Here is a 27,123-nt window from a genome sequence, read left to right on the forward strand (position 1 = left end):
CGGGGCTGGAGCGTGCGATTCGAGGGGCTCGGACGACCGCAGACCTGGGTCGGCTCTCCCAGAGGTCCGCCGTGGTGCGGCCCGGCCGCAGGGCCAGCCGAGGCGTGCGCCGCGCTCCGTGGGTTCCCGCGCTGCCTCCTCGCAGCGCGCCGGGCGCCCGGGGCTTCCGAGGGTCGGGGAGGCCGGACCGGCGCGGCGTGAGTGCAGGGGACGGAGACGCGGGCTCTGGCGCGGAGACTATGGGGACGGGCCGGCTCCCGGGCAGGCTGGGGTGGGGCAAGGGTCGACGTTGCTAGGAGACGCGCCTGTGTGACCCCAGCCCGGCGGGGCGGCTCCGGGTGGCGCCTCTAGCCTCGGGCACCGGCCCAGGGAGCGGCCCGGGGCCGGGCGGGGGAGGATTGCGGGACGCTGGGCGCGGGTTTGCAGCCCGCCGGAGGCTGTCCTGAGTCCCCAGTCCCCGAGTGCGAGGGGGAGATCGGCAGGGGCCTGGCCGGGGGCGGGACGCTGACCCCGACGCCGCGGGTGGGACGCAGCCTTTCTAGGCAGCGAGAGCCTGCGCCGTAACACCGTTCGCCGCAGGGCTGTGCTCCGCGACTTTTTATTCGAGTCCAAGAGAAAGTTAAAAAGTAGATCAATAAGGAAGATGCCAGCGAGCGAGCGCCCCCAACAACAGTGATGCCCGATGGGCTGGTGGGGAGGGGGAGCGCTCCACGTCGGGTGAGGTGGCTCCGAGGAGAGGGAGCTGGCCGGGGGCCTTTCTAGGGGAAGCAGCAGGCAGGGGCGGGAGGCGGCAGCCGGAGGCGGCCAGGGGCTGGTGCGGAGCCCTTGGCAGAGGGTTGGTGGGGAAGGAGCAGGGCTCGGTCGGACAGCCGTGGGCAGGGGCAGGTCTGTGTATGGCCCCGGAGGGTTCGGAAGGGGTGCCGTGGTCGTAGTGACCCAGATGTTCGGAAATCACTCGTGGCTGCTGGGTAGAGAAGGCGGAGGCCGGCAGCCACGGGAGAGGGGCAGGCAGTGTTGAGTTGCATTGGAAATGGGGAGTAAAATTCACAGCGCATTTTTTGCGTGTTTAAAAGAGAACATTTATTTTAAAAGTTACAGAGACGAAAGAAGGGCCCTTGGAGCTTAAGAGCGATCATGGCAAAGGTACCCCTCTTTGGGGGGGGGGGAGGTCTTCGGAGGGGCGCAGAGTATTTTGAAAGTAGACTTGCGGGACTGGCCGTGAGGGGTACAGGAGAGGGAAAACAGTGGGTGGGAAACCCCAAGCTCTCTTGGAACATGCTGGGTTGGCTGAGTATTAACCATCCAGGTGAAGATGTTGAGAAGTTGGATTTGCAAGTCAGGGGAAGGCATAGAGACAATCAGTACAGGTAGGGTCGTATTTCTAGATGGCCTGGGCTCCTGCACGCCTCCTGGGGGCTCTTTGCATTTAGAGATTACCCAGAGAAGAAGCCTGCGAAGGAAACTGACATAGACAAGGAGGCCCCCTTAATATTCTGGGAAAATGGGGCCCACCCTCCTCGTCAGTGGGGCTCATCCACCACTAGCAGCGTCTGCTTCCCCTCCCTCCCCAGGCGCTGTGCTTTGGGACTTGTGCCCACGCGATCTGTGTCCATTATAGCAAACCTGGCTTTGCTTGTTTTTATGTCTGTCTCCCCCTCGGACTAGTCTTTGTGTCCTGCTGGCTCCTAGTGGAGAGAGAGCCTTACGCAAAGGGCTCCCCATGTCAAAGGGCTCCCCATGTCAAAGGGCTCCCCATGTCAAAGGGCTCCCCATGTCAAAGGGCTCACCATGTCGCTCTAGCGAGGTCGGAACAGTGTTCCTAAGATGCCAGCCACAGACCAGCAGCTTCTGCAGGGGCTTTTGTCCCTGCTGCCACCGCCGAAATCTAGATGTGGTCAATCTCCTAAAACCAGAAGAAGACTGGGAAGGCCTGGGTTTCAGCCTCGGATCTGCCGCGACACCGAGGAGAGCTGCGGTGGCCGCACCGTGGCTGTGGAGAGGCCCTGCCGTCTGAGCAGGAGAGGCTGGCCAGATAGAGCCTGCTCACTGGCGAGACATGTTGCCTGCCATTGTTCAGCCACAACGTGACTTAAATTAATTTTTAAATTTACTAACTTTTAAAAATTGGGCATTTGAGGTCTTGCTCCCCAGCATGTTGTCAGTTTGGTTCAAATATTAAAATTTTTTAAAATAAAAATTGGACATTGAAATCCAGATTTTCCGCTTCATTTGAAAAATGAGATAATGTGGCAGCACCAGCCTGAGGTTCCTACCCAGCACCAGCCACCTGGAGCCAAGGAGCTCTGCTGCTTTCCTGTGGCTCGGGCTGAGAGGCCAGCCCAGGGGTGGGCAAACTTTCTGACTCGAGGGCCACAATGGGTTCTTAAACTGGACCGGAGGGCCGGAACAAATGCATGGATGGAGTGTTTGTGTGAACTAATATAAATTCAAAGTAAACATCATTACATAAAAGGGTACGGTCTTTTTTTTTTTTAGTTTTATTCATTTCAAAACCGTAGTTTGCCCAGGGCTGGCCTAGTCTCTCCCCCCACACCTACCTGCCTGTGGGCATGGGATTTGCAAGGTCGGTCTAGAGCTGTGCTGAGCTGTGCTGTCCGCATGTAGCTATTTCAGTCAAATAGAATTTAAATTCAGTTGGGCACTCACCTATTTCAAGTGCCCAAGAGCTGCATGTGGCCAGTGGGGTATTTTTATCACTGAAGGTCCTGGGTGCTAATGATTTCACACTGAAAACTGACAGTCTCGTTCCTACTGGAAGGAACTTGGTGTGGTAAGGAGCTCAGTGCCTCTAGGCGAGCCAAGTTGATTTGATGGCTGAGGCTACTACTTGGAAACTACCATGGCAGGCAGGGGCCCTGCACACAGGGAGCTCTGTACCGGATGGTGGGCTCAGCCTCGGCTGGAGGGCCCCAGCTGTATCTAATGTTCGGGGCAGAGTCCTTCTGTCAGGTTTCTAACCCAGCTCCTTAGAAAATAATCAGGAAGGAGGGATCTAAACATTCATTTAAATTTAAGTGTTTCGTCTTGGCGGCTTCCCTAATTCCTATGATGAGTGGGAATCCCAAGTAGTTGTGAATGAAGGAGTGCGGTTGATCTTGGCGTGGACTGAGTCTTCATCTGTCTCGGGCCCACACACACCTCCAACTCCTACTTGTAACTGGTTCCCAGCCCCTCTGACTGACCCCTTACCTGGTCTTCGTCTCAAAATACACAGATAAGGAACCAGATACTTTTGACTTGAGGCAGAACGTTGGTTTTTATTTAGAATTGTGATCCTGGAGGGGAAAACAGCTGTAAATGTCCCAGATACCATAGCCTGATTGGTGTCCCCTTACCAGTGCAACTGAGTGTGTTCCCTCCCTGGTATAGTTAGAATGTGTTAGGTTAGGTGGCTCAGGAGGCGGCGTAAGAAATAGAGTCCAGTGAATCAGAAAAGAAAGAAAAGGAAAAGGTTTATTGTGTCCCCGGGAGACCCATATACCCCAAAGACAGGGCACGTGGATGCACGCCAACAGGGAGGGGGGCGCTTTTTTTATACTGCGGTTGGGTGAGGGGGAGGGACCTGAGCTGAGGTATTCAGCTGAGGAAGTTCCCGCTGCAGGGGGGTCAGCAGGGTATTCAGGAAGGAATCAGTGTGTGGGGGTCGTGTTGATTCAGGGAGAAGCCAGTATCTGTGTCTGGCACGCTGATCCGTTAGAAATGCCAGGGGGAGTCCATTATCTCATCACATGTCTGCATGTGTCCGATCCTGGGCTCTCTCCGACCTAACAGAATGAATGTACTTAACCCATAAGGTCTTGTTGGGAGAGTTTAAGTCTTCCAGATGTCAATAGTTCTGTGTGTTCCCTGTGTTCTGAAGATTCCCATATTACAGGGCCAAACCTGACTCCTTTTCCTTTAGGTAAAATTAAAACATGATCTGCCCTCTACTGCCTGCCCCCTTTCTGGCACATGACATTGTCACTTCCTTTGTGAAAAGATACTGTTCAGAAAGTAGCTGTGATATGATTAAGGATGCCACACAAGCTTATCCTGGGATTTGCAAAATTGGGTGGCATTGTACTTCCTTTTTTGGATTCTAGTCACCAAAACCTGAACCAGGAAACAAGTCTGTGGTGTGTGCTTGGGGGGGGGGGGGGGGGACGGTTGGCTGATTGATGGAGGGGGGAGGACAGAGAAGTGTGGGGCACAGTTCAGCTTGAAGGCCATTGGATTTGAGTGAGGATGACACCCATGGGATATGGTGTACACCAAGCTGTAGGGAGCATCTGGGACCTAGGAAAAAGTGCCCTGAGGATAAACAAGGAGTAAGATAAAGGAAGAAAACTAGGACGGGGAGCCTGCTCCTGCCTTTGGTGCTGGCATCTGCATTGTGTTTTCAGCAGGAAGGACGCTCTGTGGTCTGAAGATAAGCAGTCCTCCAAAGGGCCAGTCACTCACACTGAGAACAAGAGTCCTGTACATACAGGGGTTTGAGTGAGCAGGGAAGCAGCTTTAGGAAAATCCATGACCACCACAAAGCAGTACGTCTGCCAACAGGCCTCCATTCCTTTCCTCTGCGGACAAGCTCAGCACAGATAAATGTCCTGTCCTGTCCTGCCCTGCTGTTAGGTGGCGTTGGCCTTCGTTAACCCCTGCGCTAAGTGGTTTGCCTGGATTATCTAATGAATGGTCCTTTCTACAACTCTGAAGAAGGTTCTGTTGTCGCCCAGTTTTCCATTCATGACCCTGAGGCGCCGGAGGACCTGCCAGTGTAGTGAAGTAGGATTTGTTAGCTCATTGCCTGCATTGTGCTGCCTCTTTCTTACGGATGTGGAAAACCTACTCTGCTACCGGGGCCAGCTTGCTTTGGTGTCAGAGCATTTCAGCTCCCTAGAGGCTCTTCAAATAAAAGTTTTCTGGGTTAGTTTTGACTCCCTCATCATTTGGGTGTGATGAGCCTTATTTCCCCAAAGGATTGTTTTTTTTAAAAAAAGTATGACAACCCCATTTTCCTTGTATGTTTGGTTCTAAATTGCACAGAAACAAAGTCGTTTCGGTCCAGTGGATGAACCCTAACGGGCCTTAAATGAACTGAGAGTGAGGCTTCCCTACAGCCCTTCATGGAACTGACAAGGCTCCTCCCCACAGAACACCGGCCTCCAGCGCCGCTCTCACACACACCATTGTGAGGGTTAATTCGTATTTTTAAGTGCTCTAGTCCTCCGTTGGAAAACCTGGTCCACATGCCAACACCTGTATCTTAAGATGAGAATGTACATGGTATGTCAAAAGTAGGTTTACAGCACATGAGGCGGAGTTTATTTTTGTATTATTGTATTATATTCCATACAAACAACTGTAAACCTACTTGTGCCCCATCCTGTATTTTAAGCTCCAGTTATGTGCCCAGCTTAGGAGTGTAATGAATGAAACATACAGTGGGGCCTTGACTTACGAGTGTCCCGACTACCGAGTTTTTTGAGATACCAGCTGTCTCTCAGCCGATTTTTTTGCATTGAGTTGATAGAGTAATTTGAGTTAACGAGCTCGGTCTCAGATCGTAAATCAAGGCCCCACTGTAATCCTAATTTTTTATACTAAAAAATGTGTGTTTTGTAGGTGGGAAGTGGAAAAGGCACCCATTAAAAGTGAGGGGAGACGAAGGGTGAAAGTCAGCGCTAGGCATAGCAGTGGTGTGAGTTGGGACCTTCATTTGGCAAAAAGCAAGTCCCAGATGGAGGAGACAGGGCCGCAGGACCCAGACCAGCCACCACCGGTGCACAGCGAACACGGAAGACTGACTGCAGCAGATTTCACAGTCTTCTTCTGCCCACCCCTCAGTCATAAAGTCCTTGGAAGAGAAGTTTGATTACATTCGTCCTGGTGAGGAAAAGTGCGCCCAGGGGCAGATCCTGAGAGCGAGTCCTTCGGAACTTGCATTTTCTGCCCTTGGCTTGCACTGCAACACTTTTTCTTCAGTAGGAGGGAAAGCCTCCTGAGAGCTCAGCTTTGGGAATGTTTACATTCCTGAGACCAGAGTCGTGCTCTTTAAATTTGGTCAGGAGAAAGGGCATGTTCATCTCTGCTCTTCAATGCCCGTATTTACGCTGCAAGGTCTTCCCATGGCGGGGGAAAGGGTGAAGTGGATGAATCTCCCCTGGGCCTCCTGTCCGACCAAGGCCTGCATGTGCTGGGTGAAGGGTGCTCCAGATCCTGGTGGTCCGTGAGGTCCGAAAGGTTGGCGACAGCTGCTCCAGAACACCTGCGAGTCCGGGAGCTGGGGTGTGTGTGGGGGAGGGGGAGGCGGGGGACAGGTGGCAGGCACACAATAGCCATTCCAAGTGGATGGCTCAGTGGAAGGAATGTGCCTCAGCAGCACCTTCTAAACTGCTCTTTCAGGCCCACTGTCACTGTTTTTACTGTTATCTACCTATATATTAAACTAGCTTAAAATATTTTGTAATACATTTATTTAAAGGAAGCTATATCACTACAAAATGAAATTACTTTAAATCATGGTTCGGTGGGCAGTAAGAAAATATGTTTATTGTACATCACCTCCCCAGCCAGTCTCTGGGATGCCTGCTGTAGGGGAAGCTTCTCTGATGATGACTGAGGCCAGTGCAGCAGCAGCAAGCCTCATCATCCTGATCGTACCACAGGCTGCGCCCGGCAGGTGCTGGTGACTAAGCTTGGGACTGCAGGTATGGGGTACGATTTTAAGAAAATAGGCCCCTTTCCAGTCACAGTTTCTTCCATTCACACTTCATGTCTTATTTCTTTTTATTCTGGGATTTGGGGTTAAGGAGGTGAAAAGAAGCAGAGTTTAAAGAAATACCTATCTTCTATATATCTTTTTATACTAATAAAAGAGTAATATGCTAATTAGACTGGGAGACCTCCTGGACAAAGCCTGGGGCTTGGCCAGCCTGCAAACTGCCCCCAGGCCCTCGCCCAGGCCACCTGCTCCCCTGTAGGGACCCCCAACCTGATGGCGTGGCCAGCCTGCAGACCCCTGGTGGCCCCTTGCCCAGGCCGGCCTTGTCCCCCAGCGGGGTCCCCTGACCCCGATTGGGGTGTGGCTGGACTGTAAACTGCCCCAGGCTCCTCACCCAGGTTGGCCCCGCCCCCCAAAGGGACCCCCACCCTGATCTGGGACCCCCCTTCAGGGCAGACCAGCCAGCCCCCACCCATGCACCAGGCCTCTATACTAATAAAAGGGTAATATGCTAATTAGGCCGGACGTCCTTCCGGACAAAGCCATGATGGTGAGGCCAAGGTAGAGGCAGTTAGGGGTGATCAGGCTGGTGGAGGAGAGCAGTTAGGGGGATCAGGCTGGCAGGCAGGTGAGCAGTTAGGAGCCAGCAGTCCTGGATTGCAAGAGGGATGTCTGACTGCTGGTTTAGGCCTGGATCGGGCCTAAACTGGCAGTGAAGACATCCCCTGAGGTGTCCTGGATTAGATAGGGTGCAGGCCGGGCTGAGGGACATCCCCCTCCCATGCATGAATTTCGTGCACCGGGCCTCTGGTATGTGTGTGTGTGTGTGTGTGTGTGTGTGTGTGTGTGTGTGTATGGCTAATATGCAAAGTGTCCCTTGGGGGAGGGAGTTTTACTGGAGATAGGGAGTTTGATCACTCGCTATTATGTGCGCTGACCACCAGGGGACAGCGCGGAATGAAGGAAGGCCCCAGTGGGCAGGCAGGAGACCCCGATTGCCACCAGGCCTAGGGACCCTACCCATGCACGAATTTCATGCACTGGGCCTCTAGTCAATCATAAGAATGAAAGTTACAAAATTTTTACTGTAAAAATTATGTAAGAATAGACTTCATAGGCAGTCCATACTGCAGTTCAGTTGTGGACTGCTAAACAACTTCATATTTCTGATGTCCTGCAGGAAATCCTAGCAGACCCCATTGCATCAGATCAACCCCTGAAACTAGAGAGGAAGGAAAAGGGCTGTCGGTTCTGCATCAGTGAGAGGTCAGTGATGGTTTGAGGAATAAATGTTGGTGTCTAGCCATTAAATCCATAGGAAGGAAGACTTTTAGGGAAAAGGTACTTTTTCTAAACAAGTTACTTTCTAGGAACAGAGACAAATATAAGTCAAAAGGATAAGAACTTTAAAAAATTTTTTATACATGGCTGATGATGTTTCTAGAATCTCAAGCTTCCATAGCATGAGATTTTCATTTATTCAGCGGACATTGGTTGACTAGCAGTTTGCACCTTGCCAGGTGCCGAGCATTCAGCAGTGAATACGGTGCATGTGGTACTGTCCCCATAGAGGTTAGAGTCTATGGGGGAAGACAGACATTGACAGGCCATTTCTTGAGTGATCACTGCTACAAAGAAGAAATACAAGGTGCCAAGGGACAGTTCAACAGAGAGACCTGATCTGGCGTATATGGTGAGGCAGAAGGGGATAGGGAGAGATCGTCCGAGACCTCCATGTTTTCACGGAGAACTAAAGGATGACTAGGGGTTGGTAAGGTACATGGGAGGGGGTCAGGAGAGAGCCTTCTAGAAATAACAGATAGGTACGTAATCCTAAGATAAGAAAACACGAGTTCCCCAAAGAACTGAAAGATTCTAATAAGGAAAGAACAACAGAGGCATTTTTTTCCTTGTTTTTTTTTTTTGCACAAGAGTTAGAAGGAAATGGTACGCCAGACTTGTGAACGGTACACACCTGGCCCAGCTGGTATAGCTCAGTGGTTGAGCATCGACCTTTGAACCAGGTGGTCACAGTTGGATTCCCAGTCGGGGCACTTGCCCAGGTTTCGGGCTTGATTCCCAGTAGCGGGTGTGCAGGAGGCAGGGGATCAGTGATTCTCATCATTGATGTTTTAATCTCTCCCTCTCCCTTCCTCTCTGAAATCAATAAAAATATATTTTTTTAAAAAAATAGAACACCATGGGAAACCATAGAACATTCTTTCGGGAAATCTTCATAATTTCTATCCACACAGAAACCCTCTTTTTTTTTTTTTCCTTTCTCACCTGAGGATATTTTTTTAAATTGATTGTAAGGAGAGAGGAAGGGAGGGAGAGAGAAACATTGATTGGTTGCCTCCCATATGCGTACTGGGATTGAACCCACAACCCTAGGTATGTGCCCCGACTGAGAATTGAACCCAAAACCTCTTTGTTGTACAAGATGATGCTCCAACCAACTGAGCCACCCAGAAACTCTCATTTCTTTCACATGACCCTTTCTTATTCCTCTCCATCCATTCCTTTCCTTAATAATTGAACCCGTGGGACACCACGGTCAGTATCCAACTGTCTTAAGAATAAAGCCTGAGGTCTGTTGACCACAGAATGTTGGTCAAGCTCAAGATAGCACCTTGACTTCAAATAGGTTTCAGTCGCAAGTCATGAAACAGTAAGACCATGGGGACCACACCCTCATGAAACCAGACAGGATCTGATACAGTGATGAGTAGGGCGCTCACTCCCACTCCTTCAGCCACCATGATCATGACCTTTTCCTGTAGCCCATTTCCTGGGAGCCACTGGGAGGCTAGGTCTTTTATCATTAATTGCCTGTGACTGGGTTGGGCACCATCTCCTCACTTGTAAACCTGTACTTATTTTCTTTGCTGCAAACTCCTGTTCCCGTTGGATTGGACTTTGATGCATGTAGGTAAATGGACCCCTTCAGTCCAGGAACATGTAGGCTTTCTATGTCAACTGATGTTGGAGAGGAGACATCACTTACCCCCTTTCAGGATTAGTTTTCCCAGCACTTAGACATTCAAGTGTTTTGAAAATAGGCCTGTTAAGCACCAATTGTTCTGCTTGTTACCGTGAGTGCCCTAATTCCAGGGCTCCTGTGTCAGGTGCTGGTGTATCATCAGTTAGAGCTCGGGCTGAGGTTCTTAGAGGAGAGAAGGAAAGCAATTAAATTCAGACGCAGCAGAGATGCTGCGGTGTTCCTATGCCAGGCCCTCTCCTCCAGGTCCTGCTAACGGAGGTGAGGCATCTTTAGTAGAAGTTCCTTACAGACTCCCAGACGTGCACAGGAAAACACGGAATTTTAGGGAGAGCCAGCACTCAGAACCCTTTCCTCAGCAGGAAAACGTCATTCCCTCTGGGTTTTTATTAACGATTGGCCATAAAGCATGATGTTCTCTCTTGGTTTTTATTAATTCCTTTTAAGCAATTTCTCTGAAGCATCGTGGACGTCAGAATTGGTGTCGACTCTTAACCTCAGTCCTGTTAACTTGAATTGGTGAAGTTGTGCTTTCAAGCTTTTCATCAAACAGTTAAGCCTTGGTTCAGTCCTGGTTGCTCAGGAAAAGTCGCCAGGGTCGGGATGAGTAGGAAGGGCAGTCACAGTTGAAAGAGAGGTGCCCTGTGAGGTGAATTCCTTGGAAGCACTTGGAATTTCTGGGCCGACCCCTCCTTCCAGCTCCCATCTACATTCTTTAGCTGCCCGAGTTCTCATAGACCCCGGGCTGCCTGGCACACTATCTCCATCGTCCCCTCCCTGCCCCTGGTGAGCTGTCCAGAAAGCCAGGGTCCGGAGAGGAGGCCCTGTGCCTGGCCACGTGCTCCCTCTCTGATCTGTTCTCCCTCTTCTCAGCTCCACGTGTTAGAGGCGGGGCAGGGGCCATGCCCTAGGGATCCTCCAGGCGTGGGCCTTCTCTGATTTAAAGTTAATAGCAGAGAAACAGGCTGAAGTTTTTGCCCAAGTAAAAGAAGCAAGTACCTAACGTCCAGCAGCAGGAGAGTGGACACAGTGTGACCAGACAGTGGGCCGAATGGCAGTAGTGAGAACAGATGAGCTAGAGCTAAAGGAACAGCATGATGGGTCTCACAGAAATGGGCAAAAAAGCAAGGGATAGGAAGGCAAGGCCTTGCCCATGCACATGGAGATACAGTTTAAGAACTTGCTGAGCAGCACTATTTCACGCTGCCTACAAAGATGTGTGAGTCAGGCTAGGGTTCCCTCTAGGAGAGAAACGGGAATTGGACTTGGAAGAGGGACAGTGAGGGTTTCAGCTATACAGTTTATCCTTTAAGGTTCACTGTGACTCTGTGGCTGTTAATTATATTACTCTCTGTATCATTTTGTGTATCTGGAATATTTCAGGATATTAACAGGAATTTTTTAAAATACAGTTACTTTAGGGAATGCATTTAGGTGGGGGTCTTAGCCAGGTCCTCTCAACATAAAACATTGTTGTCTCAGAGTAAAACCCAGAGGGGCCGCGGACTTCAGTCGTCACCGAGATTTTTAGTTCTCTGCATGCGCAGTTCTGTGGACAAGACGTAGACCAGCAGCGCAAGAAATCCTTTCAACAAGGTTATGATGGGCTAAGGTGGAACCGAGCCTGCAGACACAATTTGCTTGGCCTTCATGGTGCTCACCTTTTCCAAAGTAATGAATTCGTGTCTTTTTTGAGATTTCATCTTTTAAAAATCTGGAAGGCCACCTAGTAAGCTAGCCGGAGGTCCAGCATCGCCAGGCCCTTGTTTCTACGTGGCAGCCACTGGCCGGGCTGAGAAGCGGCCTTTTTAAGGGGGCATGTCCTTCCCTTTTTAAGGGGGCATGTCCTCTCCGTTGGCCACTGCCCCGCCAGCCACGTTCCCTGCCGGCCGGCCCTGGAAGGACTTGAGTTAGCAGCCCCTGCACTAAATTCAGTTATTAAAAATGTGCCTGCTCCTTGGCCCCCAGGGCAATGGTGTAAGTTACCAGCGTACACACCGAGAGCCTCGTCCCGAGTACTCTTTCCAGCTTAAAGAATAGTGAATGTGCATTTCGGTTTTGCCATGTTTGTGAAAATGGCTGTGGTAGGAAACAGCCCGGGGAGCAGCCTCAGCCACGCGGTGACGCGCAGGCCAGCGCCCGCCCAGCAGTGCCACCAAGCAGCTTGCTTGAGAAAGCAATTTTAGTCTCAAGAGCTTGATTAAAAAATGCACCTCTTCTAGCTGCCTATTCTCAGGTGGGGTTTTCATGCAAATGTTCCCTCTTCTACTTCGGTGAGTGCGAGGATGACCACAGCCACGAGACAAGAAGTGCTTGGCCTGTACCGCCGAATCTTCCGGCTTGCGAGGCAGTGGCAGGCAGCGTCGGGGCGGGTGGAAGACACCGCGAGAGAAAAACAGTACATCTGCCACGAAGCCAGGACGCTGTTCCGGAAAAACAAAAATGTGAGTAGCCTCAGTCGGAGATCGGAGATCGGAGATGGCAAGGAGAACAGCTGCTTGTTTGTCTGTTTCTCTCTGTCCTAAAGCCGAGAGGACAGCAGTCACAGCGGTAGAGCGGCAGGCAGGAGAGGCTCAGCCGTGGAGGCTCTGCTGGGTCTCCCCTGCACGTGCCTTAGGTCTCGGTCGGGCTGCCTGGCTCAGCGCCCGCAGCAGGCTGAGCCGCAGGCATCCGGCAGGAGCAGCCCCGCACCTCTGCGCCTGTTGTGGGCCACTCCCAGGGGAGGGTACACGGTTTGGTTTTGTTTTTCAGTTCATAAACTAGGCAAAGCCTCCAAGTGTAAACCCATTCTGAGGGAAGAGACTAGAATTAAGCACAGGATGCCCTTCATGGTCTGGCTTTGCACTCAAGCCTCTGGCCAGCAGAGTGAGCTTGCCCTCTGGGCCCACAGAAGGGGCTCAGTAGTGCCTAGGGACCGTCTAATAGCAGTGCACCCCCGATAGACCCCAGGGCCAAAAGCCACTTCTGAGGGGCTCCATTCAGTCACCCCAGGAAGCCCTCAGGCATCACCTGGAGCCCCTCAGGAAGACCGCCTGGCACAGCGCACACGAGCGAGGCTTCCAGCTCCCAACCTCTCTGGCTGCCTACGCGTGATCTCATGGATCCCATGCTGTTGAGTTCCTTCATGAAACTCCCTTTATTTCATCCGCTCTGGTCCCTGCCTCAGTCTCCTTTCTGACCCGCCTTCTCCACACCCCTGCTGCCAGCCATAAGTCCTCTGAAGGTCAGCGTGTGTGCTGATGCCCCGGACCGGCAGCTGCCTGTGGTTCCAGCTCCCGTATGTGAACACCCAGCCTTGGCCTTTCACCGCCCGCCTGAAGGCCATCCCCCAAGTACAATGGTCATGTGACCCTCCAGCTTCTCCACACTCTGCTCCTGGTGCACACCATGCGTGCCACACCAGCGTACACGCAGCCCCAAGGTCCTTAAACTGCCCTGGGAGGAATGGAATCAAATACTGCAAGTGCTGTTTCTGTTTATTTTTATTGCATCGTTTCAAAATGTCTGCTTTGTGTATAATGACATTATTAGTGTATTTAATGAACTTAATACAGTGGCTTACACTCCGGAGGCCGCTCACGGGCCTGCCTGTGGGTGTCATAGATTGACCAGCGTTACAAATACTTTGACTCAATTCGCCTTCAGGAGGCCTTCGTCAGTTTCTCTGCTCTCACCTGACCCCAGGATGAGCCCTGTCCTGAATTCCTATATGGTAGTTGATTGTGCACCACTGTGCCTTTCTGTAGCTTTAGGTGTCAGGTTGTCCTCTCTGGCAGTAAAGGCAGGGACCATGGCCTCACAATGCCCAGCCTGGTGCTGGGGGTGCCACAAGAGCACGTGCCCTGAGGACTTGCCTGAGGACTGCTAAGACCCTGGGTTTCCAGTATGGCAGCCATCAGTCCCTCACTTGCCGCTGCTTGCATGGGCCCAGTGTGGTGGGGGCGGAGGGCGCATGTGTGCAGTGGTGATGCAGAAGTGAGATTTTTATGTTGGGAAGGTACGTGGGCATTTCATTTTAACATATGTGCTTGTTTTCCTATGTATAGAAAGAAAATAGAGTATCAGGTACTTTCACAATTACTATGCTTAGAAGAGTCCATTTAAAGAAAAAATTTATTTTTATTTTTTTTTAAAACTTTTATTGATTTCAGAGAGAAGGAGAGGGGGAGAGAGAGAGAAACATCAGTGATGAGAGAGAATCAGTGATTGGCTGCCTTCCGCACATCCCTCACTGGGGATCGAGCCCACAACCTGGGCATGTGCCCTTGACCGGAATTGAACCTGGGACCCTTCAGTCCGCAGGCCGATGCTCTGTCCACTGAGCCAAGCCAGCCAGGGCATAAAGAAAAAGTTTAGTGTTAGTGTAGGTGGTGGGGAGATCAAATCATGCAGGCAGCCCCTGAAAGGTGGAATTTGGAGAACTCTAACCCAAACTTGTTCAGATGGGAGCTGGAGCCCAGGAGCCCTCGGCGCCGTGGCCATAGCTCTGTCAGGGCTTTCTTTATCCCCCATTGCTCACTACAGACAGACATACGTAGTTTCTTGTAACTACTTGCTGTAAGAGCTTGATAATAATCCAAAGGTATCTCATGAATTGCTCTGAATCCTAAGAGGCAAATGGGAAGGGACATGGACATGTTCCCAAGGTGGGCATCAAAGCAACAGCTTCTGAGAAGCACAGAGACCAGAAAGCTGAGCCTCTGCCCAAGGGACTGCGCTGGGTCTGTGCGCTGCAATTCTCATGCTCCAGGAGGTGCCACGGGACACAAAGGCACTTGGGCTTTCCAGGCCGCGCGGCCCAGCCTTCCCTGTGGTGTCCTGTGGGGCTGCTGCAGCCCAGCTCGGCTCTGAGCCCACTGGCAACTGCTTCGCAGACTGCGTTGGCTCACGGCATCTCAGAGTGAGGGGCTCTCTCCCCTTCACCGCCAGCTTTCTGTTGTTGAGAATGAACTTGTCATTCTCTTACTTGAAACTGGACTACTACAATTTGGCCATTTTAGAATTTCAGAAGCCATTTCTTCCCCTTACTAATGAGCAAGGCAATTCACAGTTTAAAATGAGAGAGAGATGAATCATTCAGTGTCTAGCAGCACTTGCTGAGACAATTGGGTTCCTTTAAAGTTTGACCAACGTGCGAGGATGTGAAGAAGTGCTGTGGGAATGTGATTCCTAGCTGCTTGAAGGAATTTAAATCCATCAGCCCCTTAGAGCAGCAGTTTTCAACGAGGGTACCACAAGAATTTTTAGTTATACTTTTTCTTTTTTAATCCTCACCTGAGGATATATTTTTATTGATTTTTAAAGAGAGGGAGAGAGAGAAGCAACGATATAAGAGAGAAACATCGATCAGTTGCCTCCCCATATGCTCCCAGAACCTAGGTATGTGCCCTGACTGGGAATTGAGCCTGCAGCCTTTTGGTGTATAGGATGACAGTCCAATTGAGTCACCCAGCCAGGGCCACAAGAATTTTTAAAATATGAAATACCTGACTATTTAGTCAGGGGCACTGACCTCTCTTCCTTTAGATAGCCAAATAAAAAAATAGGAATGAATTAAAACTATACCTATTTTTTTGTCAGCTCAGCAAAAACTACATTTTTTGGTGTGCTGCAGAATTTTATTAATTAGTTTCTATGCCATGAGATTAAAAAGGTTGAAAATCACTGGGTATTTGAATCTAGAGGCACTATCTATGAGAATTAAAAATGCATGAACATATACCCTTTGACCCATAATTCTTCCTCTAGGAAATTATCTTTTAGATATATTTGTATATGAGCCAAAAAATTTTAGAGGGATCCATAACATATTTGTTTATAATGGCAAAGATTGGAGATAACCTAAATGTCTATCAGGAGAAGATTGGTTAAATTATGTTGGAATTTGGTACAGCTGTTCAAAAGAATGGGGCAGCCCTAGCTGGTTTGGCTCAGTGGATGGAGCATCGGCCTGTGGACTAAGGGTCCCAGGTTCGATTCCGGTCAAGGGCACATGCTGGGGTTGCAGGCTCGATCCCCAGTAGAGGATCAGATTCTCATCATTGATGTTTCTCTCTCCCTTTCCCTTCCTCTCTGAAATCAATAAAAATATATTTAAAAAAAAGAATGGGGCAGTTTTACATGCATAAATATAGAAGGAGCTTCAGTTTATTAGTGGAAAAAGCAAGATTCAGAACAAAGTAAGAAAAAAACCTTGAATGGATAAAAAAGGCTATAGTACATTTACACAGTGGAATAGTATGTAGCTTTAAAAAAGAGGATCCCTTACCCTTTGTAACAGCATGGATGGACCTGGAGAGCGTTATGCTAAGTGAAATAAGCCAGTCAGAGACAGACAAGTACCATTTGATCTCACTCATTTGTAGAATCTAATGGACAAAATAAACTGACGAACAAAATGGAACCAGAAACATGAATACATGGAACAGACTGGCTGGTGCCCAAGGGGAGGCTGGTGGGAGGTGACTAGATAAGAAGGCAAAGGGTTTAGCTAAAGAACATATATGCAGCCCAACCAGTGTGGTTCAGGTTGAGCGTTGACCTTTGAACCAGGTGCTCACGGTTAGATTCCCAGTCAGGGCACATGGCCAGATTGCGAGTCCATCCCCAGTTGGGAGCCTGCAGGAGGCAGTGAATCAATGATTCTCTCTCATCATTAATGTTTCTATTCCTCTCTCCCTCTCCCTCGCTCAAAAAAACAAACCCCAAAAACCATATACACATACCCCTTGGGCACAGGCAATAATTTGGTAAAGGTGAAGGAAAAGGGAGGGTTCAGGTGGGCAAAGGGGGAGTGGTGGAGGGGGACTCCTACAATAATGTCCAATTTAAAAAAATTCAATAAAAGCAAAGAAAAAAACCTACATGTATACATGTATGCTGATATATGCAGAGAATACCACTGGGAAGACAGACAAAACACTGCTAGTAATTGTTGTCCTTGAGAGGGGAACTGGGGGACGGGGGTAAGAGGGAGACTTCATTTTGTAAGTTTAGTCCACAGCAAATTTTATATTAAACTAGAGGCTCGGTGCACGAATTCATGCACGGGTGGAGTCCCTTGGCCTGGCTGGTGATCGGGGCCGATTGGGGCCCATCTTGCCCAGTCCCAATCAGGCTCATCGGGGCCGGGAGGTTGGGGCCAATAGGGTCTGGCCGGCCACAGGGAGGGACCTCAGGAGGTTGGCCAGCTGCAGGAAGTTGGCTGTGGGAACGCACTGACCACCAGGGGACAGCTCCTGCATTGAGCTTCCCCCTGGTAGTCAGTGTGCATCATAGCTACCTGTGGTCATCCGGTCATAACGGTTGCTTAGGCTTTTATATATATTATAGATAGATTTCTTTTGAATTTTTGAATTATCAATATTTAATTTATTGAATGGTAAATCAAAAGAGTTTCAGAAAATGTGTACCAGTATTCTGTGTGGCATTAGAAAAATGCCCATTTTGTCTTTCACCAGCTCACAGACACAGACCAGATTAAGCAGTGCATAGATGAATGCACAGCTAGGATCGAAATCGGACTGCACTACCAGATCCCGTATCCAAGGCCAGTAAGTGTGACCCGGTTAACACGTGGTGGGTACTCATCCTTTGCAGAGTGTTTGTCTAGAACAACGGTTCTCAACCTGTGGATCGCAAACAACCCTTTCACAGGGGTGGCCTAAGATCATCGGAAAACACATATATAATCACATATTGTTTTTGTGATTAATCACTATGCTTTAATTATGTTCAATTTGTAACAATGAAATCAGGGGTCACCACAACATGAGGAACTATATTAAAGAGTCGCGGCATTAGGAAGGTTGAGAACCACTGGTCTAGAAGGCCAGAGCTACTGCAGGAGGCATGTTGGAAACAAGCTCTCCTTGCATGCCATCAGCCTATCATGACCAGCCAAGATGCCAAAGAAGACTATCTCCCATGGGTATAGCTTTCCCACGTATAGAAGGGAAAGCCAGCTCGCAGTTGCATAGTGTTCTCTCTTGCTTTACACTTTTTTATGGATTTTCTTCTTATATTAGACAAGGTTGTTAATAAAATAATAAAGTTCAAACGTTAAAGGCATGCATAAGATAGAAAGTGAAATTTGTCAAAATTCACACCCCGTGGAAGTGACCCCTGTAACTATTGGGTTGACCATATGAAACTACCAATTTTCTACCCTTGACCTACAAAAAACTGCTGGTAATTGTTTCTTGAGAGGGGAACTGGGGGACAGGGGTTAGAGGGAGACTATAAATTTAATCCACAGCAAATTTTATATTAAACTAGAGGCCCAGTACATGAAATTTCGTGCACTGGGCACTGGGGACGGGGGTAGAGGGAGAGTGCCCCTCAGCCCAGCCTCCACCCTCTCTCAATCCGGGACCCCTTGTGGTATGTCCAACGACCAGTTTAGGCCCCCGAGGGGTCCCAGATTGTGAGAGGGATGTCCGACTGCTAGTTTAGGCCTGATTCCTGCAGGCCTGTGGGAGTGCACTGACCACCGGGGGACAGCTCCTGCCTTGAACGTCTGCTCCCTGGTGGTCAGTGCACATCATAGTGACTGGTTGACTGGTCGTTCTGTCATAATGGTCACTTAGGCATACACACACACACACACACACACACACACACACACTAGAGACCCGGTGCACAAAAATTTGTGCACTCAGGGGGGTCTCTCGGCCCGGCCTCTGCCCTCTCAAAGTCTGGGACCTCTCGGGGGATGACCACCTGCTGGCTTAGGTCCGCTCCCTGGGGGGATTGGGCCTAAGCTGGTAGTCAGACATCCCTCTGGCAGCCCAGGAGACCTCGGGGGATGTCCACTTGCCAGGGGGGAGGAGGCCTAAGCTGCAATCGGACATCCTTAGCGCTGCTGAGGAGGTGGGAGAGGCTCCCACCACCACCGCTGTACTGGCAGCCATCAGCCTGGCTTGTGGCTGAGCAGAGCTCCCCCTGTGGGAGCGCACTGGCCACCAGGGGGCAGCTCCTGCATTAAGCATCTGCCCCCTGGTGGTCAGTGTGTGTCATAGTGACCAGTCATTCCCAGTTGTTCTGCTGTTAGGGTCAATTTGCATATTACCCTTTTATTATATAGGAGTGCCTGGCCAGCAAGGGTGAGGGGCTGATGGCTGTTTGCAGGCTGGCCACAGCCCCTTCAGGGTAGGGGTCCCCCCTGGGGTGCCTGGACAGCCTGGGTGAGGGGCTGATGGCTGTTTGAAGGCTGGCCACAGCCCCTTCAGTGTGGGGGTCCCCACTGGGGTGTCTGGCCAGTCTGGGTGAGGGGCTGAGGGCCATTTGCAGGCTGGCTAAGCCCCTCAGTGGGGACCCTCACCCCATGAGGTTGTGGCCATCCTGGGTGAGGGGCTGATGGTTGTTTGCAGGCTGGCCACAACCCCCAGGAACCCCAGATCCCAGTGGAGGCTGGCTGGAAGCAGGTATCTGGGATTTATTTGTCTGCTATAATTGAAACTTTGTTGCCATGAGCGGAGGCCACAGCTGGCTCAGGGCAGGCGGGAAGCTTGGCTTCCTCCATCGCCCAGGCAACCAAGCCTCCTGCTTGCTCCAGCTCCATGTCTGCCGGCCGCCATCTTGGTTGGGTTAATTTGCATATAGTCGCTCTGATTGGCTGGTGGGCGTGACTTAGGGCATAGTGAAGGTACTGTCAATTAGCATCTTTGTCTTTTATTAGTGTAGATTGTTTTTAAATTTTTGAATTATCAATATTTAATTTATATTGTATTGGCTCAACTTGATAGTTTGGTAATATATCATTGTAGTCTTTTTTTCCACACTCATGTACATACATTTTCTTAACACATTAAGCGCCCATCCTGTTTTGTCTTCTGGATTGAAAGTATAGTGTCAGTCACCGGTGACTGACGGTGCTTAACATGTTAAACTACACGAGTCCTGGGTGTCCTGTTTATTGCCTGCTTGCTTTACTTCCTGGCTTCTGGGCATGTCTGCCTCTCTCTTTTGCATGGTTGCCTTGCATCCTTTTGTGAGAATGAGCCCTTCCGGTAGACGTTTAGGCTGGTCCCAGTTTGCCACCACACACACATCTTTGTGACCATGCTTCCCCTCACCTTTGCATTTTCATTTCACTGTGTGGTTTGTGGCTTTTCCCTCCATGCAGGCAACATGGCCAAGAAGAGCCCAGCTCTGGCATCAGACACATCTGGGTTCAGATCCACGCTCTCACTTCATATCTAATCTGAGCAAGTTTTAACTTCTAAGCCTCCACTTTCTCATCTGTAAATGCTGATATAATGCCCGGAGATGATTGTAAGGATTAATGACTCTGCAGATGTAGTGCTGAGCAGAGAGCATGGTATTTAGAAACTGCTCAATGAATATAAGCTGCTGCAGTGATTATAATTCTTAATATTATCATTGTTCTTACTCTTCTTACTCAGATTCATCTGCCTCCAATGGGCCTTACCTCACTACGAGGCCGGGGACTTCGAAGCCAGGAGAAACTGAGGAAACTTTCCAAACCAGTATATCTCAAGTCTCATGATGAGGTTTCCTAATCCAGGGAAAGTTTATTTCTCAGACGATGAGCCAACTAGGTCTTCAATGTAAACCAAACGGCAAAACCTTTCTCCTTGATTGGGGCAAAAATTCAAGTATCTTCTTTAAAGGCGCCCAAATATTGGTAATGACCTCATGATGTGTGCTCACAGTGTGTCAGGGCCTTGCTGTCTGCGGGGATGACACTAATCCTGGCGGTTGCAGACCTCACGGCCTCCCCGAGGGAGAAGACGAGAATGGCAAAGCTGCTCGAGGCAAGTCCTTGCCTGGCCTGTCGGCTGACACTGAGAAGCCAGCCAGTGTCTGGGTTTCTCATGGCTGCTCACAAACAACCTACCTCCCTCAGAATAGTGTAGGCTTCCTTTTAAGTTATAGATTTGCTTACAGGTGGGCTTTCCCCCCTGGCTGGTGTGGCTGGATTGGTGTTGCCCTGTACACCCAAAGGTTGCCAATACCAGGCAGGGCCATGTCTGGGTTGCGGACTCGATCCCCAGTTTATGCTCTCACATTGATGTTTCATTCTCTCCTACTCCTTTCCTCTCTCTAAAAATAAAAAATCTTTTTTTTAAAAGTGGGCTTTTTGTGTGTGTTTTGTCATCTTTAGACCCTCCCAATTTCCAGACAAACACCCCTTAAAAAGTGCACCACTGGGTTCCTCATAGTTTTTTTCCCCTGGAAATGTTGAGACCCATGCCTGGCGGCTCCACACACATGCCGAGAAGCCCTGCCTCCGTTACAGCATAGCATCTTCAAGCGTGGACTTAGGATGCACTTGGGACTGAAAGGCTCGCTTGAAACTCCTACTGCATCATTGCAAGTATTTTGCCTTAACATAATTAGAATGTGCAAGGGCAAAGCTGGCTTTCAAGCTATGTCTAAACAGAAATGGAACAAGGAGAGGGTGGAACGAAGGACTTACGCTTGCGTGTGTGTGAGGGCCCACAGAAGCAGCAGTTGGTAATTCCTGCCCACACCTAGATTTAGGGTTCCCTTGTCACACAGATCCTCTCATTCAAAATGGGCACCCTATCCGAGGCTCCTGGGAGCAGTGGTGTCGTTTTCTATGCTCCGGGTAAGTCCTGCAAGGTTTGGCAGTGAAAATGGATAGAACTCTAACTCTATAGAATACAGCATTGCCCTGTTTAATACTGCCTGGGTGTAGCAGCGTGTGCCGATGTAACAATTGCAGCTCCAGGCCTTTGTGGAAGAGAAACTTAACTGTGCTGGCAGGTGTGTGGGCCATTCAGTGAGTGCGCACCCAGCCTTGCTTGGACTGGGAGTCATGAATCTGCTGTCCCACCAGTCACTCCCCTTCCATCTCGTCTCTGTGGAAGCATCTCCCTGCCTGGAAGTGCTTCTAATGTTTAAGTACCTTTCATTCAACACGGCCTGTGTGCTCCACCAGCCAATGAAATGGTGACCTGTGCTTAGAGATCAAGCGACCACGGCTTCCTGGCTCCATCGCAGTCAGTAACTCAGGGTGACTGCAGTGTTTGTCTTGCTCTGTAGACCACCTTTCCCACCCAGCCTCCTCCCAGGTGGAAGCCCCCTAATTGCTAACTAGCCTCGGGGTTTCTTCTGTGAGCCAAGAATCTACCTAAAAGTGAATGTTATATGCCTCGTCTTCTTTACAAAGATGCATTTTCTTTTTTTCATTTTCTCTCCAAGACAATACGATCTCCATGCTTTGGTCTTTTAAAGGCAGAACCTATCTTCCTATATCCCTTCTCTCAATGAAATGTCCTTCCAACACTCACATGGAAACTACCAACACTAGATTTTTAAAGAGCAAAGAGTAGCTTGGTGACAAGGTTTGTCTGCTGTCACCTGCTGAGCCATTGGGAGGCAGGCTGACGTGTCTGGCCGGGATGACCCCTGGCCACCTCTGCCCGGGTGCTGCGCTCCAAGGCACCAGCTTCTGAAGAACAGGCTGCTCTTCCACGGAGAGATGTTCACGGCCATGTTGGTCCCAAGAAGCTCGCGGCAATCTTTCTTTTCAAAATGGAGGAAATGTTTAAGTTATATAAAAATGCAATCCATTATACAGAAACATTCTGTCCCTTGACCCCTGAGGAATGAAATGGCCAGTCCCTGCCTCCACAGCTTTTGTTGCTGAAGGGGGAGCTAGACAACTAATTAAAATGCAGTTGTTTCCTAGCAACCCCCTCAGTGCCTTGCACTTGCAGTGTGGCTTACCTGACCAGTGCAAGGTTCATGGATTCCACCTCACAGAACTAACAATCTCACTTGGAACAGTAAGACAGCTCCAGCTCTCTAGCCATTCTGACGTTCTTTTCCACCTTGGAAAAAGTGTTTCTTGAAAAAAAAAAAAAAGCCATTCATCTCCCTACCTTGAGCAGGATACCTGCCCCTCCTGTCTCCATCGCTCCTGGCAAGATCAGCACCCCCACAGGCTGTCTGGTTCGGGGGATGTTACTAACCTCCCTTGTAGCATGGTTTCTGTAGCCCTAAATGAGGGTGATAGTCATACCTACTTGATAGGGCTGCTCTATAGCTGGCTCACAGCAAGTGTGATGTCAGCGTAACGTCACCCTCATCACCTCCATCACGCCAAGCCCCTCACGAAAGGGCCGCCAGGCGGCAGTGAAGAATGAGTGCCCTTTATTTCTGTGTCAAGACAGATGCCTCAGTTATCCAGCTGGCACAGGGAGGCCACCCCGCGGTTTATCCAGTGCTTCTGGGGCCTGTCCGTGGGCAGTTCGATGGAGAGGACGTAGTTGGTAGAGTGGCCCGTGGTGGACAGGATGCCCCTCCGGGCGCTTGTTTTATAGACTGGACACTCGTATATGTCCTGGTGCAGAAACGCTGCGCTTTTCCCGGGCTTCAGCCAAATGATGGGCAGTGGGTCGTAGAGGATTTTGGGGAGAGACTCCTCGATCTGCTGCGTGCTCCTGTCCCAGCGAGCGCCTTCCAGGAAGAGCCCTTTAATGTAGGCCCCATCTGCCGGGCTACTCTCCATGGCGGCTTCTTGTGTGGTCACCTGGAAGAGAGGACTGTGAGTGCCGGGACCTGCCATTTGGAAAAGTGCAGCCTGGCTGCGATGTCTGCCTGTCCCAGCCTGCCCCTCCCAGGATGCCCCTCCCAGGACGCCCGCCTCTGTGATGAAATGCCTGTCTGCCGTCCGCGGGCCTGCACCCTTCTATGTGGCAGGCGTAGGGAAGGCACCAAATTAGGAGTCAGAGGCCACCTTCGTGGCACTAGCTGTGACCCTCTCTGAGCCGGGGCCTATGGAGTGAGAGTAGGTCAGAACAGTTCTGTGGGGGAGAGAGAGAGCCGTGGCTTGTAGTTTGGGTCAATTTCTGTGGTCTACAGACTCCCACCATGGCCACGTTCAGGCTACCACCTACTTAACAATCAGTTCCATCTGGCTTTGGGGACTTGGTATGAGCCAGCTCTAGTTCACCGCAATTTATTTTTATTGATTTTAGAGAGAGACGGGAAGGGAGAGAGAGAGAAACATCAATTTTTGTTGTTCCACTTATCTGTGCACTCATTGATTGATTCCTGCATGTCCCCTGACCGGGACTGAACCTGCAACTTGGTGTATTGGGACAACGCCCTAACCGAGTACGTGGCCAGGGCATCCACCACCATGAGACTCCGAGGTAGAAAACTCTAATTCCTTCCAGTAAACGCAACAAATGGTTCAGGTAGGAGAACAGGGAGTGGTGGGTTAGGGTGAATCACAGAGCATAAGCTCCATTCTAAAATCACCCAAATTCTAATCGTTTTGTTATTGTCAATGGAATGCTTATCCCATTTCTACTTCTGAGTACTTATCGCTCGAGTAGGAAAGGATATTGATTTTTGTATATTTAACCAGTCACCTTACAAATTCTCCTATTCTTATATATATGATTTTAGGGTCTCTTAGAATTTCTAGGTATACAATCATTTCAACATCAAAAAATGTGATTTTATATATTTTCCTAATGTTTATCCCAGTTACTATTTTTACTGCATTAATTTTGGATTAACATGGTCTTCAGAGTTAAGTTTATTCACAAACTAAGTTGAGACCTAGGACAACCAGTGTGTGAAGTCTGGATTAGATGATCTCAATCAATCTTTCCACAGAGTTTAAAATTCTACAATCCACCAGTCCCTCTGCTCCCTTCTCTCCAGAGAGTGTGACAGGCTGGTGCTCCGCCATTGACAATTCCTTTAACTTTACCCCAAGCAAGGGACTACCCAAGTCCATGATCATCTCCAAATGAGGAGCCGCCACGTTAAGTAGACAGCATGGGAGAGTGCTTTCACTTTTCTTGGCATAAAGGTGGCAGATTTTTCCTTTGAAAAGATAGATCCCTTTTATATAAACAGATGCATGGCCTTGGGAACCCCCTGGTTCTGGCGGAATAACTTTGGAAGTACTTTAGTTCATGCTAAGTATTTCATTCGTACATCCCAGAAGCACTTGTGCCCGCACATGGAACGTTCAGACCAGTAAGGAAACGGGAAGCACTGCCCCTGGCTGACCCCAAGCGCCCGGCCGAAGCTCCTACCTCAAACTCAAACCCAATGTGGTCGATGGGGATGGTGTACTTCCGGGCATAGTTCTGGGAGACCCCCGTCAGAAACGACTGCGTGAAGTAGAACCCGGAGATCCAAAAGACCACAGGGGGCCCGCTGGAGATCCAGTCCTGGGGCCACAGAAACAAAACTCAGTCCACACAAAGGCCAAGACAGCGTGAGGCAGGCACTGCAAATGGGTCCCGTTCAGAAATACGCTTTTTCTCCTTTCCTTGACACAGGCGGCCTTCCAGCCTAGCTGATGTTCCCCCACTCAAATGAAGGCACAAAGAAACACACTTCTGCTTGAAGAGACACGCAGGGGCAAGCTGGGTCTGGGCTGAGCACAGCCTGTCCCTGTAGCCGGGTGGCCATGCAGCCACTGGCCCAGTCCCCCTGGTTCTGTAGGACAAATATCTGGCTTTTTATGTCTAATAATCCAATGTTTACAGGCTAACTCAAGAATTTTAAATTGCCAGGAGCCAAACCAAATATATAGCCAAATCTGGTCCATGAGCCACCAGTTTGTGACATTTATAATAGTTCCTATGCTTGCCTCCACAGGCTACCACCTTCCCAAGAACTCTGACTCCGCCTCCACTCTGGGGAGACTGTTCCCGGCAGGAGTGAATCCAGGTGGCTGCGCGGCTGCCTCTCCTCCCACCGCTCCTAGCCTGTCCTTTCCACATGTCCTGGCCACCTGAGTGTGCATGCCGGGCGCCCGGGACCCCGCCTTCCAGGCACCTGGAAGAAGGTCAGGCGGGCCAGCAAGTCGGCCACATAGCCGCCCAGCGGCTTCAGCGACGGGTAGGACTTGGCCATCCACATGGCCGGCACTTTGCCGATGAGCATGCTGTTGAAGACGTCCTCCAGCTCCGAGGACATCAGGACCTGCCCTTTGATGGCACGGACCAGGCTGATGAGGCTCTTCCGGATCACTTTGGTCAACCTGTGAGGACAAAGGCGCGCTCAGCCCCGCCGGGTCTCCTTCCCCAGGCCTCGGACTCCTGGCTCCCTCACTTTCCCTTTAAAACGTCAGACAATTAGTGTATGTTCACGGCAGAAAACGTCTAGAGCTGAGAAAAATTAAATCACCCAACTGTCTCACCACTGAAAGTAACCTGATGTACATAAATCTTTCCAGGTTTTTCTGTATGTAAACAATTTTAAAGTAATTGTACTAGATTACTTTTTTGTAATCTGTTTTTCTCTCTTAGCATATAGGGATCTTTTTCCCAATTCATGATATTTATCCTTTGTAATGACTGTAAGGTGTTCCATTTTATTTAACTATTCCCCAATTGCTGAAACTTATTATTTCTACATTGCTGTCCCTGCAAACAACATTGCTAGGAATATCTATCTATATCAATTCCTGTGCAAATAAATAATGATTTGCTCACTAAAAGTAAAAATTTTAGGTCAAAGGGTAATGTAATTTTAAGGGTTTTGATCTAAATTGCCATTTCAACCCAAGCTGTTCTTTTTAATAGACTATGAAGCGCACCTAAGAAAAGGCAACTGAAGGGCAGCCTGGGAGATGCTGCCTCCGCCTGTCTCTCTCTGGCCTTGTGACAAGGGCCTCGCCACAGCCAAGGAAATGCACCTCAGCGCCAAAGAACCTGCCCCAGAGAGAGCAGTCATCTCTAAAGAGTTATGAAATCCCAGCCAAATGGACACGAGAATGGCCCAATGCAAGAAAGGGATTGTGGCGGGGTAACCACGAGATGTTTGCATTAAGGAAACGGAAGGGTCAGGCATTCCGTGCACTTGCTGAGCTGAGGAGTCAGGGCACCGTCCCACAGGCCTGAGCCGTGACACCTGGCCACCTGCTTGCAAAGGTCTTTCTTCTGTTCCTGCGAGTGGGGGCTCTGCCAGCTCCGAGGTCCCAGTGCCGCGGAGAGGACATTTGCCAGGAGACAACACTGGCTTCTCTGAATTGGAAGCTGGACTGTCACCAAGTCCTTCGGGGCTTCTCGGGCCACTGGGTGAAGGCCCAGCGGCAGTGAGGAGGGGGGCTCGAGTACTGTCCTGTGTGACCGTCCTGACCATCATCGGAAAATAAGGCTACTGTTACCTTGTTGGCTTGTCTGACCACAGCGAGTGGCAAAGGCTGTCAAACCCTGCCACCCCAAGGATGAGCCCGTGGTCTCAGCAGGGGATGGAGGCCACCAGGTCTGGTGTTTGATCGTATGAGGACTACAGCCCCTGGTGCCAAGTTACCTGACTCACCATAGCCGTGCCACAGCCTGGCTCGCACCCCAGACTTCGCTGGGCTCCCCCAAATAGCCAACTGCTTATTGACTCCAGAGAGGAACCCTGAGGCTGCTGGAGCCAAGAAATT

At 50.0% G+C, this 27,123-nt stretch overlaps 2 protein-coding genes across 6 annotated transcripts in view; one reads left to right on the forward strand and one right to left on the reverse strand.

The window, feature by feature from the left end:
- The first annotated feature begins 11 nt into the window (after nt 1–11).
- Nucleotides 12–20,787, forward strand: LYRM1 (LYR motif containing 1). 5 transcript variants are annotated; one of them, XM_059692025.1, is made up of 6 exons: nt 12–197; nt 6,570–6,714; nt 7,902–7,987; nt 12,001–12,166; nt 17,183–17,275; nt 20,129–20,787. In XM_059692025.1, the coding sequence occupies exons 4-6, from the start codon at nt 12,008–12,010 to the stop codon at nt 20,243–20,245; spliced, it is 369 nt and encodes a 122-aa protein (XP_059548008.1). In that variant the 5' UTR covers nt 12–197; nt 6,570–6,714; nt 7,902–7,987; nt 12,001–12,007; the 3' UTR covers nt 20,246–20,787. The 5 variants fall into 5 exon arrangements, with proteins under 5 accessions (XP_059548008.1, XP_059548007.1, XP_059548006.1 ...); XM_059692024.1 differs by lacking the exon at nt 6,570–6,714; XM_059692023.1 differs by lacking the exons at nt 6,570–6,714; nt 7,902–7,987 and having other exon boundaries at nt 12–201.
- A 2,064-nt stretch (nt 20,788–22,851) lies between these two features.
- DNAH3 (dynein axonemal heavy chain 3) overlaps nt 22,852–27,123 on the reverse strand; it is a 192,778-nt gene continuing 188,506 nt past the window's right edge. Inside the window, exons 59-61 of the mRNA XM_059692029.1 lie at nt 25,524–25,728; nt 24,773–24,910; nt 22,852–23,247 (exon numbers count right to left, since the gene is read on the reverse strand). Coding sequence (XP_059548012.1) covers nt 22,894–23,247; nt 24,773–24,910; nt 25,524–25,728 — 697 coding nt within the window. The 3' untranslated portion in view covers nt 22,852–22,893. The remainder of the gene's footprint in view (nt 23,248–24,772; nt 24,911–25,523; nt 25,729–27,123) is intronic.

The sequence above is a fragment of the Myotis daubentonii genome, chromosome 4, assembly GCF_963259705.1.
Source record: "Myotis daubentonii chromosome 4, mMyoDau2.1, whole genome shotgun sequence".
Classification (NCBI taxonomy): Eukaryota; Metazoa; Chordata; class Mammalia; order Chiroptera; family Vespertilionidae; genus Myotis; species Myotis daubentonii.